At 46.1% G+C, this 22,426-nt stretch overlaps 1 protein-coding gene across 1 annotated transcript in view; it reads right to left on the bottom strand.

Moving 5' to 3' along the window:
* Window positions 1–22,426, bottom strand: part of LOC147111756 (interleukin-18 receptor accessory protein-like) — an 89,072-nt gene that overhangs the window by 13,853 nt on the left and 52,793 nt on the right. The window contains exons 6-10 of the mRNA XM_085998959.1: window positions 21,473–21,541; window positions 16,706–16,832; window positions 10,082–10,227; window positions 9,058–9,207; window positions 2,375–2,551 (exon numbers count right to left, since the gene is read on the bottom strand). Coding sequence (XP_085855085.1) covers window positions 2,375–2,551; window positions 9,058–9,207; window positions 10,082–10,227; window positions 16,706–16,832; window positions 21,473–21,541 — 669 coding nt within the window. The remainder of the gene's footprint in view (window positions 1–2,374; window positions 2,552–9,057; window positions 9,208–10,081; window positions 10,228–16,705; window positions 16,833–21,472; window positions 21,542–22,426) is intronic.

Here is a 22,426-nt window from a genome sequence, read left to right as displayed (position 1 = left end):
GGCTATCGCGCTGATGACTTGTGCTCCAGAACTAGCCGCGCTTCTAGCCGAGCTGTTCCAGTATAGTTACAACACTGGCATCTACCCGACAATGTGGAAAACTGCCCAATTGTGTCCTGTCCACAAAAAGCAGGACAAATTCAATCTGGCCAATTACCGCTCCATCAGTCTACTCTCAAATCATCAGCAAAGTGATGGAAGGTGTCATCGACAGTGCTATCAAGCGGTACTTACTCACCAATAACCTGCCCACCGCTGCTCAGTTTGGGTTCCGCCAAGACCACTCAGCTCCAGACCTCATTAAAGCCTTGGTCCAAACATGGGCAAAGAAGCTGAATTCCAGAGGTGAGGTGAGAGTGACTGCCCTTGACATCAAGATAGCATTTGACCAAGTGTGGCATCAAGGAGCGCTTGAAATTTTTTTTTTGTAATCGTTCATGGAATGTTGGCATCGCTGGCAAGGCCAGCATTTATTGCCCATCCCTATTTGCCCTTGAGAAGGTGGTGGTGAGCTGCCTTCTTGAACTGCAGAGAGCAATTAAGAGTCAATCACATTGCTGTGAGTCTGGAGTCACATATCAGCCAGACCGGGTACAGATGTCAGATTTCCTTCCCTAAACAGCATTAGTGAACCAGATGGGTTTTCACGACAATCCGGTACTTTCATTGTCACCATTTCTGATACTAGTTTTTAATTCCAGATTAATTTAATTCATTGAATTTAAATTCCCCAGCTGCCTGTGGTGGGATTTGAACTCACATCTCTGGATCATTAATCCAGGCCTCTGGATTACTGGTCCAATAACATAACCACTATGCTACCGTACCCGTAATTCAATGGGAATTCAAAGGAAAACTCTCCACTGGCTGGAGTCACACCTAGCACAAAGGTGGTGGTTGTTGGAGAACAATCATCTCAGCCCCAGGACATCGCTGCAGGAGTTCCTCAGGGAAGTATCCTAGGCCCAATCATCTTCAGTTGCTTCATCAATGGCCTTCCCTCCATTTTAAGGTCAGAAGTGGGGATCTTCGCTGAAGATTGCACTGCGTTCAGTTCCATTTGCAACTCCTCAGATAATGGAGCAGTCCATGCCCGCGTACAGCAAGATTTGGACGACACTCAGGCTTGGGCTGATAAGTGGCAAGTAACATGCGTGCCACACAAGTGCGAGGCAATGATTATCTCCAACAAGCGAGAGACTAACCACCACCCCTTGTCATTCATGAATACTGTGGCTGCAAGAGCAGATCAGAGGCTGAGTATTCTGTGGCGAGTGTCTCACCTCTCCATTTGCCTGGATGAGTGCAGCTCCAACAACACTCAAGAAGCTAGACACCATCCAGGACAAAACAACCCGCTTGATTAGCATCCCATCCACCACCTTAAAATTTCACTCACTTCACTACTGGTGCACCGTGGCTGCATTGTGTACTATCTACAAGATGCACTGCAGCAACTCACCAAGGCTTCTTCGGCAGCACCTCCCATACCTGCGACCTCTACCACCTAGAAGGACAAGGGCAGCAGGCACATGGGAACACCATCACCTGCAAGTTCCCCTCCAAGTTACACATCTAGGGATGGGCAATAAATGCTGACTTTGCCAGCGACACCCACATCCCATGAATGAATTAACAAAAAACCTCCCTGACTTGGAAATATATTGTCGTTTCTTCATCGTCGCTGGGTCAAAATCCTGGAACTCCCTCCCTAACAGCACTGTGGGAGTACCTTCACCACACGGACCTGCAGGAGTTCAAGAAGGCTGCTCACCACCACCTTCTCAAGGGCAATTAGAGATGGGCAATAAATGCTGGCCTTGCCAGCGACGCCCACATCCCAAGAATGAATAAAAAAGAAATCTGTATCTTAATAAACTGCTTTTATTTCACTCAATCATACCAGCAATTCAACTGAATTTGGTATCCGGGTCTGAGTGATTATGGCCATAAAGCTGTGGGGACCCTTTGTAAACTATAACAATCTAAAAGTTTTCCTGTCAGAAATGTTCATACATTATTTATTCTTCAACACACAGTGCAGTACTAACTCATAAGTGTGAGTAGAGAAGTGAATTTTCTATGAGGATATTAAAGGTTGATACATTCATAGAATTACACATTTCACCTTTTGGAGCTGTTGGATGTGTAGAGATCTCAAAATTCATTAAAGTGATGCTAATGATTCGCTATTTTGTATGGGAGGGTACGTAGTGTGAAAATGAAGGAGGATGTGAGAGTAGGAGCGACCATTTCTCTACATTAGTTTTATATAGTAAAGAGGCATTCCTGTGGCAAACCCCTCAATATACGCAGTATAAAAAAAATACAGTGTAAATTAAAACAAATTAAACAAATATAAAAGGGCACTCACCCCCTCCAGGGAGTACATCCCTCTCAAAGAGGCACAGCTTATATCCATGCTGGTTCTCTAACATGGATGGAAGAAGCTCCAGAGCAAACCTCTCCTCTGTAATAATATCACTCTCATCATCCTTCTCCGAGGAAGAAACCTTTGCATATGAAACAAAGGCATCAAATTCTTTCCCATCTGGTCACAAGCAATCAGTGGCGGAGTGGGGTGCGGGGGAGAGAAAAAGGCAAAAAGAATGGAGATTACTGTCTCTGAGCCATTTGGAATACATTCCAAAGGTTTATTTTACAAACATAAAAGAAAGTAAATTTGGATAACATTCATTTTTTAAAATCCCATTTGAAATTTGAGACCTATTAAGGGTGAAATTGGACATGGTCGCATCAGTTGCCTGTTAAACGCTCTGCCCGACACTCGGTTCCATTGAGTTCAATACAAGTGAGCATCAGGCGTGTCATATAATGGTCGGAGAATGCGATTCAACCTGTTTTTCATCTTCACCCATATCCAATTTCACCCCCATAGAATGCAAAAACAGTGTCTAAGGGGGAAAAATTTGTGCATGCCAACAAAATTGCCGGTGTCACCGGCAACTCGAGTTAACAGCTGTCGAAAATGACCGCAGGGCCACCATTGAAAAATTGGCTCTGGAGGTAGGCGATATGGAGCGCAGCGCTAACTTACCATGCAACGCCCTCCTGGTGGTGTTAATGGAGGCCTCCGACCCAAAGTTCTCATCCACAGTTGGCATTACTGCATATTACAGCCTCTGGGAGCGAGGCTGCGGAGTTTGCAAGGTATTGTGGGTAATTAAAGGGGCAATGAATTAAAGGGACAATGCATTCAAAACTAATAAAAATTAAAGGCAAGTGAAAAAAATGCATTTTTCAGCCTTTACTGCCTTTAAAAAAAAACATTAAAAATAATTCCCAATTGACAGTTCTCAGCTCTTAAAGCTGAATTGTCTTTCACACCTAAAAAATGGTAGAAGTGCTTCAGCACTAACTCAAATGGTTCAGCAAACCAGTGAAGGGGCACCCAGAGTCTCAGCTTTGTGCAGGGGCTCAACACTGCAAGTGAGGTCCTCTACCTACAGGGGCCAAGAGGCCCTCCAGAAAGAATGATGTGGGACCACATCACTGAGGCTGTCACTGTCAGCAGTGTTGCTCCCACCACCTGGCTCCAGTGTCCAAAGAAGCTTCATGACCTCAGACCACTGGTCAAGGTCAGTGAATGCATCTTCAAAAGCCGTCTCCTACCAACTGCATCACTAGCCTCACACACTGCTGAATGCACAACACCCCCCACCCCCAATCACTCACCTACCAACAATGTGTATCAATCACAAGGCACATCTCCCATTCCTAGCCTCACCCCTTGGAGGAGATGGTGCAGGCCATTCTTGGCAGGAGCATGGCTGAGCCCTTGGCCAGCGGCGGGGCTGAAAAGATACAAGATGTTGGTATCCTCACACGTTATTCTCCTTCTTGCAGACACCTCTTGCTTTCCCACCATCCCTTCACCACAATTGCACCCTTGTGCCTTCCTCATTTCACACACCCAAAAAATGCAGCCTGTCCAGCCAGTGGGTGACCAAGAAGAGGGAGAGGAGAGTGAAGAAGAAGAAGATTGATTTGACATTCCCAGCCACCAGTTCCTCAAGGTCATCCAGCAAGGCCATTTGCAGTGTCCCGCACTGAAAGTCACTAGCCTTCCACCAGCCATGCTACAGCCACTGGTATAGCACTGCATGACATCAGTAGGACAGGCAAAAGCTCACACAAGACAGTCACTAACAGAAAGCATAAGGGTGATGATTTGATTTCTGGATGTCATATTGGATGGATAGATGTATAAAATTGGATTGGAAAGCTTGCTTTGTGGTGGCTTTTATTTAGGTATCGTGGCTAAAAGGACACTGTGATGGTCAGTAACAGAGGAAAGATAAGAAGTGGGACTAATGTTGAAAGGGGAATTGGGGTTGTGGTCACTTGGACTGCAGGCAGATGATTCCATCCCAGTGATCCTGGTCGCAAAGGGGCTGTCTGGGATGCATCCTTCCATCTGCTTCCTCCTCTTCCCTCTGCGAGCTGATGCTATAAATTTGAAATGACAGCATAAAATGCTGGAAATACTCAGCAGCTCAGGCAGCATCTTGACCTGAGACGTGAACTCTGTTTCTCTCTCCACGGATGTTCCCTGACCTGTTGAGTATTTGCAGCATTTTCTGCTTCTCAGAGGCCTTCCTTTACCATCTGAGGCCTTGAAAGCATCCAGCAGCACTTTAACATTTTTTAACATCTATTGTCGCAAGCCACTACTTCCAGAATTTTTTTTTAAAAGTCCAAAAGTTTAAATGCAAACTTACCTGAAAAATGTGTGTGTCCCTTTAAGAGGTGCTGACAGTGCCTCTGTCAGTCTCTTTATATGCTGGGTTTTCCCGGCGTGGTTATGACCCAGTGTTGAACTGGGTCATAACCACGCCAGGGTTAGGGTCAAAGTTGGCCGTAGTGACGTTAAGTCAGCATTACGTGCCAACTGATGTCACCACTTTGCTATTTTTGTTTGCAGGTCACTAATAGTTACCAGCAGCATGATGGAAAAGGCCAAAATGGAGGTAGCATCGTGGTAATGTCACTGGGCTAATGATCCAAGAGACATGAGTTCAAATCCCACTATGGCAGCTGGGGAGTTTAAATTTAGTTAATTAAATAAATCTGGAATAAAAAGCTGGTAACCATGAAACTATCGGCTTGTTGTACAAACCCATCTAGTTCACTAATGTCCATAGGGAAGGAAATCTGCTGTCCTTACCTGGTCTGACCTATATGTGACTCCAGATCCATAGCAATGTGGTTAACTCTTAACTGCCCTCTGAAATGGCCTAGCAAGTCACTCAGTTGTAACAAACAGCTACGAAACAAAATAATAAGAATAAAACCGGACAGACCACCCGGCATCGACCTTGGCACTGGCTACGGAAATGGCAATGGCACACCCAGCCCAATCAACCCTGCAAAGTCCTCCTCACCAACATCTGGGGACTTGTGCCAAAATTGGGAGAGCTGTCCCACAGACTAGTCAACTAACAGCCTGACATCAGTATACTCACAGAATCATACCTTTCAGCCAATGTCCCAACCTCCTCCATCACCATCCCTGGGTATGTCCTGTCCCACCAGCAGGATAGACCCACCAGGAGTGGTGGCACAGTGGGATACAGTCAGGAAGGAGGGGCCCTGGGAGGCCTCAATATTGATTCCGGACCCATGAAGTCTCATGGCTTCAGGTCAAGCATGGGCACCTGATTACCACCTACTGCCCTCCTTCAGCTGATAAATCAGTACTCCTCCATGTTGAACACCACTTGCAAGAAGCAAGGGCACAGAATGTACTCTGGGTGGGAGACTTCAATGTCCATCACCACGAGTGGCTCGGTAGCACCACTGCTGGCCGAGTCCTGAAGGACATAACTGCCAGTCTGGGCCTGCGACAGGTGGTGAGAGAACCAACACGAGGGGAAAAACCTACTTGACCTCATCCTTACCTGTCGCAGATGCATCTGTCCATGACAGTATTGGTAGCAGTGACCACCGCACAGTCATTGTGGAGACAAAGTCCCATCTTCACATGGAGGACACCCTCCATTGTGTTGTGTGGCACTACCACCGTGCTAAATGGGATAGATTCAGAACAGATCTAGCAGCTGAAAACTGGGCATCCATGATGCACTGTGGGCTATCAGCAGTAGCAGAATTGTATTCCACCACAATCTGTAACCTCATGGCCCAGCATGTCCCTCACTCTACCATTACCATCAAGCCAGGGGACCAACCCTGGTTCAGTAAGAAGTGTAGAAGAGTATGCAAGGAGCAGCACCAGGCATACCTAAAAATGAGGTGTCAACCTGGGGATTCTGCAACACAGGACTACATGCATGCTAAAAAGCGGAAGCAGCATGCTATAGACAGGGCTGAGCAATCCCACAATCAACGGATCAGATCAAAGCTCTGCAGTCCTGCCACATCCAGTCGTGAATGACGGTGGACAATTAAACAACTAATGGGAGGAGGAGGTTCCATGAATATCCCCATCCTCAATGATGGTGGAACCTAGCACGTGAGTGCAAAAGACAAGGCTGATGTGTTTGCAACCATCTTCAGCCAGAAGTGTCGAGTGGATGATCCATATCGGCCTCCTCCTGAGGTCCCCACCATCACAGAAGCCAGTCTTCAGCCAATTCGATTCACTCCACATGATATCAAGAAACGGCTGAGCGCACTGGAAACAGCAAAGGTTATGGGCCTTGACAACATCCCAGCTATCGTGCTGAAGACTTGTGCTCCAGAACTAGCCGTGCCTCTAGCCAAGCTGTTCCAGGACAGCTACAATACTGGCATCTATCCAACAATGTGAAAGCTGCCCAGGTATGTCCTGTCCACAAAAACCAGGACAAATCCAATCCAGCCAATTACCGCCCCATCAGTCTACCAACAATTATCAGCAAAGTGATGGAAGGTGTCATCGACAGTGCTATCAAGTGGCACTTACCAATAACCTGCTCACTGATGCCCAGTTTGGGTTCCGCCAAGATCACTCGGCTCCCGGCCTCATTACAGCCTTGGTCCAAACATGGACAAAGGAACTGAATTCCAGAGGTGAGGTGAGAGTGACTGCCCTTGACATCAAGGCAGCATTTGACCGAGTGTGGCATCAAGGAGCCCTGGTAAAACTGAAGTCAATGGGAATCGGGGGGAAAACTCTCCACTGGCTGGCGTCATACCTAATAAAGGAAGATGGTTGTGGTGATTGAAGGTCAATCATCACAGCCCCAGGACATCGCTGCAGGAGTTCCTCAGGGCAGTGTCCTAGGCCCAACCATCTTCAGCTTCTTCATCAATGACCTTCCCTCCAACATAAGGTCAGAAATGGGGATGTTCGCTGATGACTGCACAGTGTTCAGTGCCATTCACAGCTCCTCAGATAATGAAGCAGCCCATGCCCGCATGCAACAAAACCTGGACGACGTTCAGGCTTGGGCTGATAAGTGGCAGGTAACATTTGCACCACAGAAGTGCCAGTCAATGACTATCTCCAACAAGCGAGAGTCTAACCACCGCCCCTTGACATTCAATGGCATTACCATCGCCGAATCCCCCACCATCAACATCCTGGGGGTCACCATTGACCAGAAACTTAACTGGACCAGCCATATAGATAATGTGACAACAAGAGCAGGTCAGAGGCTAGGTATTCTGCAGCGAGTGTCTCACCTCCTGACTCCCCAAAGCCTTTCTACCATCTACAAGGCACAAGTAAGGAGTGTGATGGAATACTTTCCCCTGCCTGGATGAGTGCAGCTCCAACAACACTCAAGAAGCTCGACACCATCCAGGACAAAGGAGTCGCTTGATTGGCACCCCATCTGCCACTCTTAATATTCATCCCCTCCACCACCGGCGTACCGTGGCTGCAGTGTGTACCATCTACAAGATGCACTGCAGTAACTTGCCAAGGCTGCTTCGGCAGCACCTCCCAAACCCACGACCTCTTCCACCTAGAAGGACAAGGGCAGCAGGCGCATGGGAACACCACCATCTCCAAGTTCCCCTCCAAGTCACACACCATCCTGACTTGGAAGTATATCACCATCCTTCATCGTCGCTGGGTCAAAATCCTGGAATTCCCTCCCTAACAGCACTGTGGGAGTACCTTCACCACACGGACTGCAGCGGTTCAAGAAGGCGGCTCACCACCACCTTCTCAAGGGCAATTAGGGATGGGCATTAAATGCTGGCCTTGTTAGCGACGCCCACATCCCATAAACAAATTTTTAAAAAAGAACGCCACGTGACCCACCACCAGCTGGTGAAAGAGCTGCTGCTGCCGCTCTTTCACCATTTTTTGCCAGTAACGGGTGGCGTTAAGCCCCTGAATTTTTAGCCATAGGGCTTTTTCTTTGGCCCCATCCTAGTAGTTACAAGCACAGCATTAGGTACAATGGGTTCCAATTTGGCCATATGTGAATTAATGCAATTTGCAAAAATTCATATTTAAATCATATTATAATTACTTGAGGCTGCACATTCATCACTCACTAGCTGTTTGAAGAGTTGCTGAAAGAAGGCTAAAAGGCAGACATCTTCTGTTGAGGAAAGACATCCTTCATTTTTTATCAAACCTTTAATTCATTTTTCAATCCTCTCTCCCTTGCTGGATTCTTATTTTGTCAGAGTCTTCTTTTTCCCATTTATTACCCAATAAATATTTAAAACACAACCAATAAGCCCAGATGGTATAAGACGACAAGGGTAATTAAAAAATACTTATGGTAACTTTTGGAGAAAGAAGTAGCATGTCACAAGCATATTGAAATAGAAAAGTTAGCAGATGAAAAATTATTCAAAAATTATATTCTATTAATTTCTCAAATATTATAAAATTCATTTGAAGAAATGTAGAAACCTAAATTTTTTAATTAATATGTTTGGATTAAACTAAAACAAGATATGATAGAACTAGAATACTATGGTCCTAAAAGATTATTGGTCTTTCCTTTGTGAAGAGATTAGAAACAGTACATTTTTCTAAATAAATATGATTTACAATTCAGTAATGCCTCATGGTTACATCCATGTGGAGGTGAATTCTATCAATAGTTTGTAACCTAGAATTTCTCTCACCTCCTATGGTTTCATCCTTTGAGAAATAGTGCCGGTAAAGCAGAACAATTTCAATCCAAAATATATGGACTCCGACACATCCACAGACAATCGTCACAAATATTAGTGATGTAGATATGGTTATCACTTTTACTTGAAAGATGTTGGACTCTGAAAGAGTAACATTAGATAGGAAAAATATCAATATGTTTTAGCATATAGGGATTCAGTTTCATAAAACAAACATTTTTTCAGTCTTTAATGTATTTTAATGTAACTGTTTATTATATCACAGCTTGCTCAAACAGATGCGTGAAAGTTAAAATCAGTACCAAACGTTCTTCATCATGCATATTAATCAGCTGGGAAATGTATGGAGGCCAAATTCCTCAAGCCAATTAAGAGCAGTTGGTCACTGTGTTGTAGGTTTTCCTACATGTATGAGCTATGGCTTTCCTCATACACCCTTCTCACAACTTACTTTGTCGGCGGTGACTGTTCTTTTGGTGCTGGCAGGCGGCCTCCTGCCACCCGAAATTCCACTGCCACCTGCTGGCCAGCTGCTGCTTCCCACCGGTTTCAGGAAGGCGGCTGACCAGTGGCATGCACATGATGCCCAGGAGTTAAAATCGTCCGGGTCTCACACTTCTGAGGCTGATTCCCTCTCCCCGTTCCCCGCTCCCTGCTCTCGGTTAAAATTAGGGCTAAGGAACTGGACTGAGACTGCAGACATATGACTTTCCTGCCATGAATCTAGCTAGTTTCAGACTCAGGTCAGGACAATTGTAAACCAGTGATAAACTAGCTCGATAGCAAAATACTGCAGATGTTGGAAATCCGAAATAACAACAGAAAATGCTGGAAAAACTCAGCAGGTCAGGCAACATCCGTGGAGAGAAATTTGAGTTGACGTTTCAGGTCGAAACTAGCTTATCTTGCGACGTTTCAGTAAATGAAGGATTTCTCTGAGATTGCAACACATTCTTATTTTGAAGTTTTCTGAAGCACGTGTCAGTGGAAGCATTCACTGTCTGTTGTTTCTTACCTTTCTCTTTGAGTTTAAGCACACCAGATGAATTTCCCTGGGAGTTCTGGGAGAAGCATGTGAAGTTGGCTCTAAAATCTTCTTCAGTAACTTTATTCAGGTTTGCTTTCAGAATGAGTGTAAATCCTTCGATTGCTTTTGTATGCCTAAAGAGGATAAATAAGAATATTTAATTTACTTAACGTAAAACGTTACATGAAATGTTTGCCCTAATATGGCAAAACCAATTACACTGTTGAGTGGAGTTTTTTTGATCTTGATTTTTACACAAAGATTCTATAATTTACACAGGGTTAATTAGCTTTAACAATTTATGCTGAAATTGCACTGTACAATGCTTTGGCAACTATTTTCACCAATCGATTATTTTAAATGGATTAACACATTTGTTAAAATATTAGGCACAGGGATTCATATGAATGCATTAATATACTCATTAGTAATAACACACAGCACATTTTAATACTGATTAATTTTAAATAAGACCTTCTGTGGCCTAGCTCACAGTGAATAAGGGGATATTGGGCTAGAAATTCAGTTGCGTGTGCGACCAGTTACCGCCCAAAGAGGGCTTCTGCGCTAGTAGAGGAGTTTGCGCTGATATTCAGCGCTGCGGTAATGGCGGCAGTAGCCGGTAGCGCTGCGCCGGCACCGATGATGTCATCGGTGTGCGCAGTGCCCCGGTTCTGCCCCGCTACCGGCCCGACCCCCATATTTAGTTGCGGCCGCCTCTTCCGCAGCGGCCGCAAACAACGTTGTGAAGACCGGGCCGTGCTGCAGCCTTAGTGGCGCTAGTTAAGGCGGAGGTGCGGCCGGCCACTTTTTCGGCGGCCGCCTGGCCGCACCTCCTTCCCCGGCCTCCTCCACCCCCCCCCCCCCGTGGCATTGCCGGCTGCTTTCCGCGAGCCCGGCACTTCTCCGTGGTGCCGGGCTCATTTGCCGGCACTATCAAGCGGCGAGCTCCCCATTGCAGGCACCTCCCCCTTAAGAGAAGGAGGAGGCCTGCAGTACCGCAGCCTGCCGCTCCGCAGGGGGTGGCGCAGCGGCACCTACAGCGCTGAAATTCAGTTTCAGCGCCCCAAGCGGGGGCGGGCACAACCTGGAATAGCGCCTGGTTCCGACTTGGGGCGCAAAAACTGAATATCTGATGGGCGCAACTGGCTCCGTGCGCAGCGCTAACTTTTGGGCGCTAGCCAGCTGGCGGGGCCTTACTGAATTTCTAGGCCATTATGTTTTATTACATGTAACACACAATGGAGCAGATTTTCCTGTTATTTGTTTTTGGCCGTATCGCATCACCTGGCTGCAACAAAGTGAAGATCAGGCAAGGAGCATTACATGCCCATAATGGAGTTTGCCTGATTGTGTGTCCATTCGTTTAAATACACGATCCAACATGCCCAAACGCAATAACAGGAAAATCTGCTCCAATATTTTAGTAGAGCCACAGTGACTGAATAAGTCATTAAAAAAAATGAGTATTATGGAGTGTTAATGATAGTTTCAGGCTTGAATTCCATGATTAAGTGCAAAGGCTGGAGGTAGGTCGAGATAGGCTGCAGGAACTGCATGTAGTAGTACTGGGGACTGGGTGTGGCCCTATAGACTGATGGCATTGGGAGGATAGTTCTGGAGTCTGGGAGTATTGTGAGTAGGGTTATAAGTGTTACACCATGGGGATTGCAATGGCCTGAAAGAACTAGGAGGTGGATTCTAGGGTGTGGGATCACTGGGATTGGGGAACAGGCACGTGTTTGGTATGGGATTGTTGGGGAGAACCCTAGCATAGTCCTGAGCCTTGAGAGCAATGAAAGGGGCTGCTGGGATTCAGCACTGGTGGGAAGGTGTGTTTGGGAATATTGGGATGGTAGTGGCAGGTATGGGATTATTGGGAATGGATTGATAGGAGTGGGAGAAAGGTCTCAGGATGTAGGAGCACAAGGAGAAAGAAAGAAAGAAAGAAAGACTTATAGCGCCTTTCAAAGTGAAGATCAGGTAAGGAGGATTACATGCCTGTAATGGAGTTTGCAGCCAATGAAGTACTGTTGAAGTATAGCCTCTGTTGTAATGTAGGAAACGCGGCAGCCAATTTGCACACAGCAAGCTCTCACAAACAGGAATATGATAATGACTGGATAATCTGTTTTTGTTATGTTGATTGAGGGATAAATATTGGCCAGGATATTGGGGATAACTCTCCTGCTCTTCTTCGAAATAGTGCCATGGGATCTTTTACGTCCACCTGACTGAGCAGACAGGGCCTCGGTTTAATGTCTCATCTGAAAGACAGCACCTTTGACAATGTAGCATTCCCTCAGTACTGTACTGGTCAAGTCTCTGGAGTGGAATTTGAACCCACAAACTTCTGACTCAGAGGCGAGATCAATGGTGTAGCAGTGAGGGGAGGGTGGTTGTGAAAAAAATGAAATTTCTTATTTGGATTCTTTATGACTAGAATCAGCCTATAAGAGATTAAAATCACACAGGCATGCCAGGTATTTGTCAACTGAAAAACCATAAGCTCAGAGAATAGACAGGCTGACTGCAGAGGTTTCACAACATGTGAGTGTCTAATGCAAGCACAATGGGTGCCTAAGGTATAAAATTATGAAAATGGCCAAAGCCATTGTTTTTGATCACAGACTTCCTTACTATTGTCAAAGATTGACTATCCACTCAATATAGATGGGTGGCTGTTGATCTAATGTTATTATGAGAGATGCAGTCATTTATTGCCATTTTGTTTCTATATAATTTAAAAGAATTGGTATTGTATTTCTGCGAGAAGCCTGTATTATTAGCGGGGTCAGTGTCAGCTGCCCAGCCAGCAGCCAGAGAAGAGCCCAGTGGTTTAAGTTTTGTGCCAACCAGTGGAACAGCTGGATCAACTCTGAAGCTCTGAGTTGCTCCACAGCATTAAAAAGTGAGCTTATGTTTAAGGCCTGTGTTTAGAGAGAAAGTGAGTGACATTTTTATCAAGGAAGATAGCATTTTGTAATTGTCCTTGGGATTTGAGAATTTCTGACAGGGCTGCATTTATTGCCCATCCCTTGTTGCTCTGAGAAGGTTTTTCACAATTGAATGGCTTACTGGGCCACTTCAGAGGGTATTAAGAGTCACCCACATAGTACAGGATTGGAGTCACATGTAGGCCAGACTGGGTAGGTGGGGTTGGCAGGTTACCTTCCCTGAACAACATTAGTGAACCAGTTGGGTTTTACGACAATACGATATATTTTATCAATTAACAAGTATTCTAATTGTTAAAGCCAAATGCATTCAGAGAGTCCCACTTAAATTTCAGAGATCAATACTGACAACACATTAAATTATATTTTATTCTCTTCAGTGTAGTTAAATGATGTTATAAACGAGACATTTAGAAACTCACTTAAATAGAAGCAAATGTGGGAAAAAGTAGAAGTCTGATTTCATCATTAACTCAAGTGAACAGTTCTAAGTTCTATTAGAGACTGGTGTAACCCTAGTATTTGAGGGATATTGTATAGTTGGGCAAATTTGCTTGTGTGACTATTTTATCCATTAGAGATATCTCAAAAGATGATGGGCTCGATTTTGTCACTGGGGCGGGCTGGGGTTGTGTCATCCGCTTTTCGTGTTATCCACCCGATTCCAAATCGATGTGGGAGAATGATGCGATTTTCACCTAATTGGGCAATTGAGTTCCAGCGTGTGGGAACCCATGGCCCAATTCGTTTTTTCAGTCTGAAACTCGCCTCCGATGATGTCATCATTGCTGCTGCATTTAAGGTCTGCAATAAGCCTGGCTTCTTCTGCAGACTGCCAACCTTTTGGCCTTTGCTGTGAGAGGGACCTGGAGGCAAAATGAGCAGCGGGAGACCTAAGACTGCTCCCAGATTTGATGACGTCGCCCTGCAAGCTTTGGTGGAGGGTGTAAGAGCTAATAAGGAGGTGCTCTTCCCTTCTTCAGGGAGGAAGAAGCTTCCCCAGCAAACAAAGGCTGTGTGGATCCAGGTGGCCCAGGAGGTCAACTTGTTGTCACTGATCCGCAGAATCTGGCTTCAGTGCAGGAAGAGGTTTCATGACCTTCTGCGCACTGAAAAAGTGAGTATGACTTTCCCATCACCCTCAATCTGATCCCCATCGTCTCTCCTCACCAGCACTCAGCTTTAGCAACCTCTTCCTGCACATCCCACTTAACACTGATATCCCTGCACCCTTACCCATTCCCTCTCTCTCTACGGTTACATTCACCTAACTATTTGACTATGCAGCCCTCACACTCCCTATCACTGTGATGCTATGAAAACAACTTACAAAACACAGGGAGGGCCCTTGGTCTTGCCACCTCACTCCATCTTTGTCTCCTTCTAAGCATCTATGCTATGGATTCTCGACACTCACTCCTTCATTCTCACTCAAACTCCACTTGCCTCCCTCATTGCAGGAAAAGAGAGCTCACAATAAGAGGGAAAGAATGAGGACAGGAGGAGGGCCATCCTCAGTAGCCCACCTCACCCCTTGGGAGGAGGTGGTCCTGGAGATCGTGGGACTCGAGGACGATGCGAAAGTGGGGGACGGACAGATGGGTGCATCAGAGAAAGCTGGTGACAGAATAGTTTTTCATCTCTCTCATTGATATTGTATGAGTCACTGATAATGATTCTGATGCTCTAACAGATGGACTTATGATCATCTGCAATATGCAATGTGCATGTAACCTTGGCCTCACATCTCTGACTCTTTCCTTTACTCCCCCACAGGACCATCGCAAGCACCTGTCCCCACTATCCAGGAGGAACAGCCTGAGCCTCCAGACTCCCCAGAGGAAGCTGCAACTTCTGAGGGCGCAGCATCAGCAGAATTCAGCCGGAGGAGGAGGAGGAGGACGATGATATGTGAGGAGCCACTTGGTCCTCAGGAATCTGCAAGCCATGATGCTGTGCCATGTTGTGACGTGCACAGCAAACCACAATGATTCTGGAGACCCTGGCTGCTGAGTACTGTAGGGCTCCACCTGATCTATCAAGGCATCTGAAGCACATCTTCAGCAAGCCGATGGTTTGCTCGATTATGGATCTGGTGGAAATGTGGCTGTAGTTGTAGCTCTCCTCAGCTTCATTGGATGGGCTCCTCAATGGCGTCATTAGCCATGTCTTCAGGGGATAGCCCTTGTCTCCAAGTAGCCATCCGTTAAGTTGGTCTGGTGGACTGAAGAGTGGAGGCACACTAGACTGGCACAGTATGAAGGAGTCATGGCAACTGCCAGGGTACTTGCATAAACATGCAAAATTTCCTTCTTGTGGTCACACACCAGCTGCACGTTGAGGAAGTGGAAACCCTTGCGGTTGACAAAAATACTTGGATTGCTATGGGGTCACATGTATGTAGTCAACGACGCCCTGCACCCTTGGAAAGCCTGCCAGATTAGCTAATCCAACCGCACACGCCATGACACTTGCTCGATCCTTGGAGAAATAGATGTGATTGTGCGCGATGGCAAAGAGGGCATCGGTTACTTGCGTGATGCAAGTGTGTGCGGCCGCCTGGGAGATGCCGCTGATGTCTGCTGCTGATCCCTGGAATGAGCCTGAGGCAAAAAAGTTGAGTGCGGTGATGACTTTGACAGCCACTGGTAAGGGGTGTCCATCTGCTCCTCTGGGCTCCAGGTCTTGTTGCAGCATTGCGCAGATGTCACCCACTACCTCTCACGAAAGTCGGAGTCACCTTTGGCACTGCTGCTCAGTCATGTTGAGGTAGCTAATCCTCTGTCTGTAGACCCTGTTTGGGGGGGTATCTCCTGCGCCGGTGGGCTTCCATGCGCTGGCGCCTTCCGGCCTATGCAGCTTCAGGTGGGTGAGCAGCAGCTTGGCGCTCCTGTTGTTGCTGCAGCTGTTGGTGCTGCTGTTGTTCATGGTTCTGCTGCTGCCGTGGCTGGTCTTTGTCCTCATCTGATGTCCAGGAGGAAAGGAAATAAATGGATCCCATACTTCTGCTATATGCCTCAGTTGAGGAAGTGCTCAGTCAAGGTAGCGAGAGGGGTTTCCCAGGAGGTCACAGTGGAGATGGGTGTCAGGCTCCAAACTTCCACAGCTATGGTTATGCCTGCTATAAGTTCCCTCAGACCTGAGACAACAAAGTCCTGCTACCTGCAAATGATGACTGATCAAATCTCCTATTTAATGGTGGAGCTGCAGCTGATAGTCAGCAATCCAATTGTGCTACTGCCAGGTTTCACTGTCATGTTTCAGAGGAGGCGTGTATCACGTGGGAAAAGTGTTAAAATCAGAAAGGCCTCTCAAAATGGGGTTACAGAGGCAATTCAGTGGTTGTTAAGGGCCTTAAGGGCCTATCCCGCCTCTTGGAGGTGGGACGGAGACGGGATCAGAAACCCCACATTTGGGAAAATTGCTTGGAGGCAGGATGGAGGTGGGGTCGGGCCCGCTCACCACTTTTGCAATTTTAACACCCCACACGCCTCCTTTCCCGCCTCCTCGGGCCTGGCAAATTCGAGCCCGATGTCTCTGGGCTTTTAACAGCTAAATCTGAATGGAGGGAGCTAAGAATAATTTTCTTAGAAGTTTTAACCCAGTTAGCTTACACTATAGATAATAAAAACCGTCTCAGTGGCTTAGTACTTACTGAACTTCATCCTGCTGGAGTCTCATATTTTCTGTCCCATCTTTGCCGTTTGTTAACCATTTGATTACAGGGCGGAATTTCCTTTCATAACCAAAATAAACTTTGCACATTAACTGTACAGAATTTCCTGGAATGAAATGTGTAGACTGTTAGAAATGGTGTATGTAGTGAAAAATATCAAATTAACTCCTGTCACCTCACACAAGCCTCGGTTTTGTCGATAATGGGGGTTGAACTGGCTCACTGCATGGGCTTGCCTGCACATGTAGTGCAGAGTGCTAGACTGCCCCAATTTTCCAATGGGAGACCCTCTCCCAATTTGAATAAACTACAGGCACAGGAAAAGCTTGCCGAGCAAGCTTGACCTGTAGCGTGCTTGGCTGGGGAGTGCAAACTTTGACAAGGAGGCAGCTCTTAAAGGGTTACCACCAGCTACTAAAAGGGAAGCTGTGGTGGGGACAGAAAATTGCTCCCTTTAATGCATAATGGTTAGAGGTCCTCTTGTAGGAGGTGCAGCAAAGGAGGATGCCCCAATTTGAGGTTGGATCTTACTGTCCTTTAATAAAACAGGTGTAGGCTGCATTGAGGAAGGATACTGATTGAGCCTATGTAATCACCCAGGTCCCTTGCGTCTGGCTGTAAATGAGGAAATCGTTTGCTAATATTAGGAGCAAGGCAAAGGTAACTACTTCTCACTGTTGCACATATTTCTTGTGAGACCTATCAAGGATGGCACAAACCTAAATTGGAAACTACCACACCCTCTGCATGGTACCATTTCAAGCACTGTACACAAGGTTTGTCCTCAAAGGTGTACAACACACTTCTCAGGTCCAGGTGGTGGACTTTCTCAGTAGGATCAGCAACCATGGATGCAGAGGATGGCCCTGTTCTCTTAGGGACCATCCACCCAGTGTTTCTTCACCTTCAAATATCACGGGCGCTATGGGCTGCCACACAACAAAGGCATCACGTCTGCTTCCTGGATAACAGCCATGTGGGTACCAATTGCAGTACTTTGCACTCGAGGGAACTCTACCGCCATGTGACACCTAAGTATCCTGTCCAGTTGATGCTTCCTTTCCACAGGAACAACGATGATGGCATTGCTGCTTGCAAACACAGCATCTATCATTTGCTTGATACCTGTGTGGCATTTGGGAGCTCCTCAAGAACTCTTCCTTATTTAAAGCATCCAGCACTTTCAGAACCTAGCTATGAATATCCATGCTCAGCACCTTTTCAGTGCCATTTAAATGTTCATAGCAATCAAAAAATACTGAAGGAAAGCATCGGCAGCAAAAAAAAGAAATGGAAAGATGAGAGCTCCCAGCAAGAACAACTAATGCATTGTGCAAAATATAGTAACACTGCTGAGTTAAAATAGCTTCTGCACTGACCATAATATGCATCCACCATTAAGAAGCCCGTTTGAGCAAGCTATACCTCAGGATCTCAAATGCATCCATAGGAAATGGCTGAGCAGTATGCAATGGAAGGTCACTCATCCGCAGTCGGGATTTCCAGAGAGGGGCCACATTTGCATAAATAATTCACTTAAATTAAGCTTGCACATACCAGTAACAAAGCCTCATTCTTGCGCAAAAAATTGCCTGTTTGAAAATGGAGCTGTGAATTGTGCGTTTGCGGCCATGGACCGAGATCCAATCCCTGACCTGTGCTCATAGACTCTGCACCACTGGCAGAGCTGTGAAAACATGGGACAACAATGTAATCAGCCCACACAATTCCTTGGTGTTGAGGCTTATAATATATGAGGTGAATCTGTGATCTGGCACTCCCAGTGGGGAGCAGCACTCAGGGAAATAATAACAGAAAATGCTGGAAAAACTCAGCAGGCCAGGCAACATCCATGGAGAGAAATAAGAGTCGATGTTTCGGGACTAACCCTTTTTCAAAACTGGAAAGGAAATGAAATAGATCGAAAGGCAGGGCTGGGACAGAACAAAAGAAGTGAAGAGACATTAAGAGGTATTCAAAATGAGACAAGATGGTGATAGGACTAGTGGAAACAAAAGACGGCTCAGATTAGGTGTGAAATGTCCTGGCAGAATGAGAGACAGCTGCCATGTGGGAGAGAGAAAAAAAAGTAAAGGGGGGGGGGAAGGGAAAAACCAAAACAAAGGGGTGGATAAAAAATATAAGTAAAAATGAAATAGGGGCCGAGGTTATGATCTGAAATTGCTGAACTCGATATTGAGTCCGGAAGGCTGCAAAGTGCCTAATCAGAAGATGAGGTGCTGTTCCTCGAGTTTACGTTGAGCTTCCGTGGAACAATGCAAGAGGCCAAGGACGGTGAGGTCCAAGTGGGAATGGAGCGGTGAATTAAAATGACAGGCGACCGGAAGCTCGGGGTCACCCTTACAGACTGAACGGAGGTGTTCACTGAACGGTTGCAGGGCATTCTGAAGGGGGAGGGTGAACAGGCAGAGGTCGTGGTTCACATTGGGACCAACGACATGGGTAGGAAGAGGGATGAGGTCCTGCAGCAAGAATTTAGGGAGCTAGGTAGCAGATTAAAGAGTAGGACCTCAAAGGTTGTAATCTCTGGATTACTCCCGGTGCCACGTGCTAGTGAGTATAGGAATAGGAGGATAGAGCAGATGAATGCGTGGCTAAAGAGTTGGTGCAGGAGGGAGGGCTTTAGTTTCCTGGATCACTGGGCCTGCTTCTGGGGAAAGTGGGACTTGTACAAGTCGGACGGGTTGCACCTGAACCAGAGCGGGACAAATATCCTTGCGGGGAGGTTTGCTAGCACTGTTCGGGGGGGTTTAAACTAAAATGGCAGGGGGTTGGGAGCCTGAGCAGGGAGACAGAGGAAAGGAAAACAGGGATAAAAGCAAAAGATAGGAAGGAGAAAAACAAAAGTGGCAGTCAAAGAAATCAACAGTTTAAATCAAACATGGCCACAATAAATAATAATTCTAATAGGTTTAAGAGTGTTAAAAAAACAAGCCTGAAGGCTTTGTGTCTTAATGCGAGGAGCATTTGTAATAAGGTGGATGAATTGGCTGCGCAAATAGAGGTAAACGAATATGATTTGGTTGGGATTACGGAAACGTGGCTCAAGGATGGCCAAGACTGGGAACTCAACATCCAGGGGTATTCGATATTCAGGAAAGATAGGCAAAAAGGAAAGGGAGGTGGGGTAGCATTACTGGTTAAAGAAGGGATTAATACAATTGTAATGAAGGATATTAGCTCTGATGATGTGGAATCTGTATGGGTAGAATTGAGAAATACCAAGGGGAAAAAACATTAGTGGGAGTGGTATATAGACCTCCAAACAGTAAGGCGGAGGTTGGGGATGGCATTAAAAGGGAAATTAAAGAAGCGTGCAATAAGGGCACAGCAGTCATCATGGGTGACTTTAATCTACATATCGATTGGGCCAACCAAATTAGTAACAATACTGCTCCGACGATGCCGCCTTCCACACCAGTGCTTCCGACATGTCTTCCTTTTTCCTCAACCGAGGATTCCCCTCTACCGTGGTTGACACGGCCCTCGACTGTGTCCGTTCTATCTCCCGCACTTTTGCCCTCACCCCTGCCCCTCCCTCCCGGAACCACGATAGGGTTCCCCTTGTCCTCACCTTTCACCGCACCAGCCTCCACATTCAACGGATCATCCTCCGCCATTTTCGCTACCTCCAAAGTGATCCCACCACCAAACGCATCTTCCCCTCCCCTCCCCTTTCAGCATTCCGTAGGAACCGCTCCCTCCGCAACACCCTAGTCCACTCCTCTATCACCCCCAGCACCCCTTCCCCTTTGTCTGGCACCTTCCCGTGCAAGCGCAGGAGGTGTAACACCTGCCCCTATACCTCCCCCCTTCCCACTGTCCAGGGCCCCAAACACACCCCTTCCAGGTGAAACAGCGATTTACTTGTACTTCTTGCAATCTAGTATACTGTATTCGCTGCTCACGATGCGGTCTCCTCAACATTGGGGAGACCAAACGGAGATTGGGTGACCGCTTTGCGGAACACCTCCATTCAGTCCGTAAGGATGACCCCGAGCTTCCGGTCGCCTGTCATTTTAATTCACCGCTCCATTCCCACTCAGACCTCACTGTCCTTGGCCTCTTGCATTGTTCCACGGAAGCTCAACGTAAACTCGAGGAACAGCACCTCATCTTCCGATTAGGCACTTTGCAGCCTTCCGGACTCAATATCGAGTTCAACAATTTCAGATCATAACCTCGGCCCCTATTACATTTTTAGTTATATTTTTTATCCACCCCTTTGTTTTGGTTTTCCCCTTCCCCCCCTTTCCTTTTTTTTCTCTCTCCCACATGGCAGCTGTCTCTCATTCTGCCAGGACATTTCACACCTAATCTGAGCCGTCTTTTGTTTCCACTAGTCCTATCACCATCTCGTCTCGTTTTGAATACCTCTTAATGTCTCTTCACTTCTTTTGTTCTGTCCCAGCCCTGCCTTTCGAGCTATTTCATTTCCTTTCCAGTTTTGAAAAAGTGTTAGACCCGAAACGTCGACTCTAATTTCTCTCCACGGATGTTGCCTGGCCTGCTGAGTTTTTCCAGCATTTTCTGTTATTATTTCGGATTTCCAACATCTGCAGTATTTTGCTATAGCACTCATAGGGAGCTCATCTCAGTGGGCATGCTCTGATTTCCTGAGATGTGCTCATTGTGAGCGCCACTCCCCACTGGGAGTGTCGGATTGCAGAATCTTAAACATTAGCACATTTATTGCCATACATATGAAAACTTGTTCTGACTTACCAAGCTCGACTTCAATTGTTTTTACTCCATGAGGGTCAATAACCATTGGTGTTTCCCTTGTGTCAGCAACTGAAATAAACAATCGCATTTCATTTGTCAAATTGTCACACCCAGAGTGCTGTGTCAGGTTGTTTTGTGTCTCTTAGGTTTAATCCTTTTGTTACAATTTAAGATGCCTAATTTTATTTTACCAGAACAATACCAACAATATGTCAAGTACAGTACCAGAAACCAAAAGAAATGGAAATAGTCAGTGCTGAGATTCTCTCCAAAAACAAAAAGTTCACCTACTTTTAGCTTTGCTAGGCTGGGACATTGGTTCTGATTTTCCAAGCTTTACCTTCCATCCTTCAGGCCAATGTAAATCAAGCTATAGAGAGCTCTCCAGCATCCCACTGTATTTTTTAGGTGGGCAAAAACTATTAAGGCAAATATTCAAGCTTCTCTTGCCAGGCTTTCACAGTAAATTAACGTAAGTAAAATGTACCTGTACCTGTTATAAGGTCCAGCGTATGCACTACAGAGCCAGAGTTGTGAGGACAATATATACTTGATCCTGGTAAAGAATCTATTTGATAAGGATCTAAACAGCACTGGCAGAAAAAGTGGACAACTTTCTGGTGTGGTGGAAAGCTCTGAGAGTGAATATGTCGCCCACTTTGAGCAGCTGTTTTTCAGTATTTGGCAGAATATGATGCAATTTTAACTTCAGCTCCTTTCAGCACCCTTTTTTCTTCAGTCTTGATAGACTGATTTGTAACTCCATCTCAACCATTACCATTACTTTTCTTTCTAAGGGTACTATGGTGCACTTGTGCCACTTTCTATGAACTGATCATACATCCTCCTTTCTTTAGAGGGGATATGATTAGAAGGTTTCCATCCCCTCCCACCAACTCCAGTGCTCAATCATTTAGCATTCACATATTGAAACATGTGAAAGTAATATTCCCC

Source organism: Somniosus microcephalus, chromosome 10 (genome assembly GCF_052327205.1).
Source record: "Somniosus microcephalus isolate GS21.2 chromosome 10, FLI_Smic_1.0, whole genome shotgun sequence".
NCBI classification, from domain to species: domain Eukaryota; kingdom Metazoa; phylum Chordata; class Chondrichthyes; order Squaliformes; family Somniosidae; genus Somniosus; species Somniosus microcephalus.
Note: the sequence above shows the minus strand (reverse complement) of the source record. Positions and strands in the feature narration are given on the sequence as shown.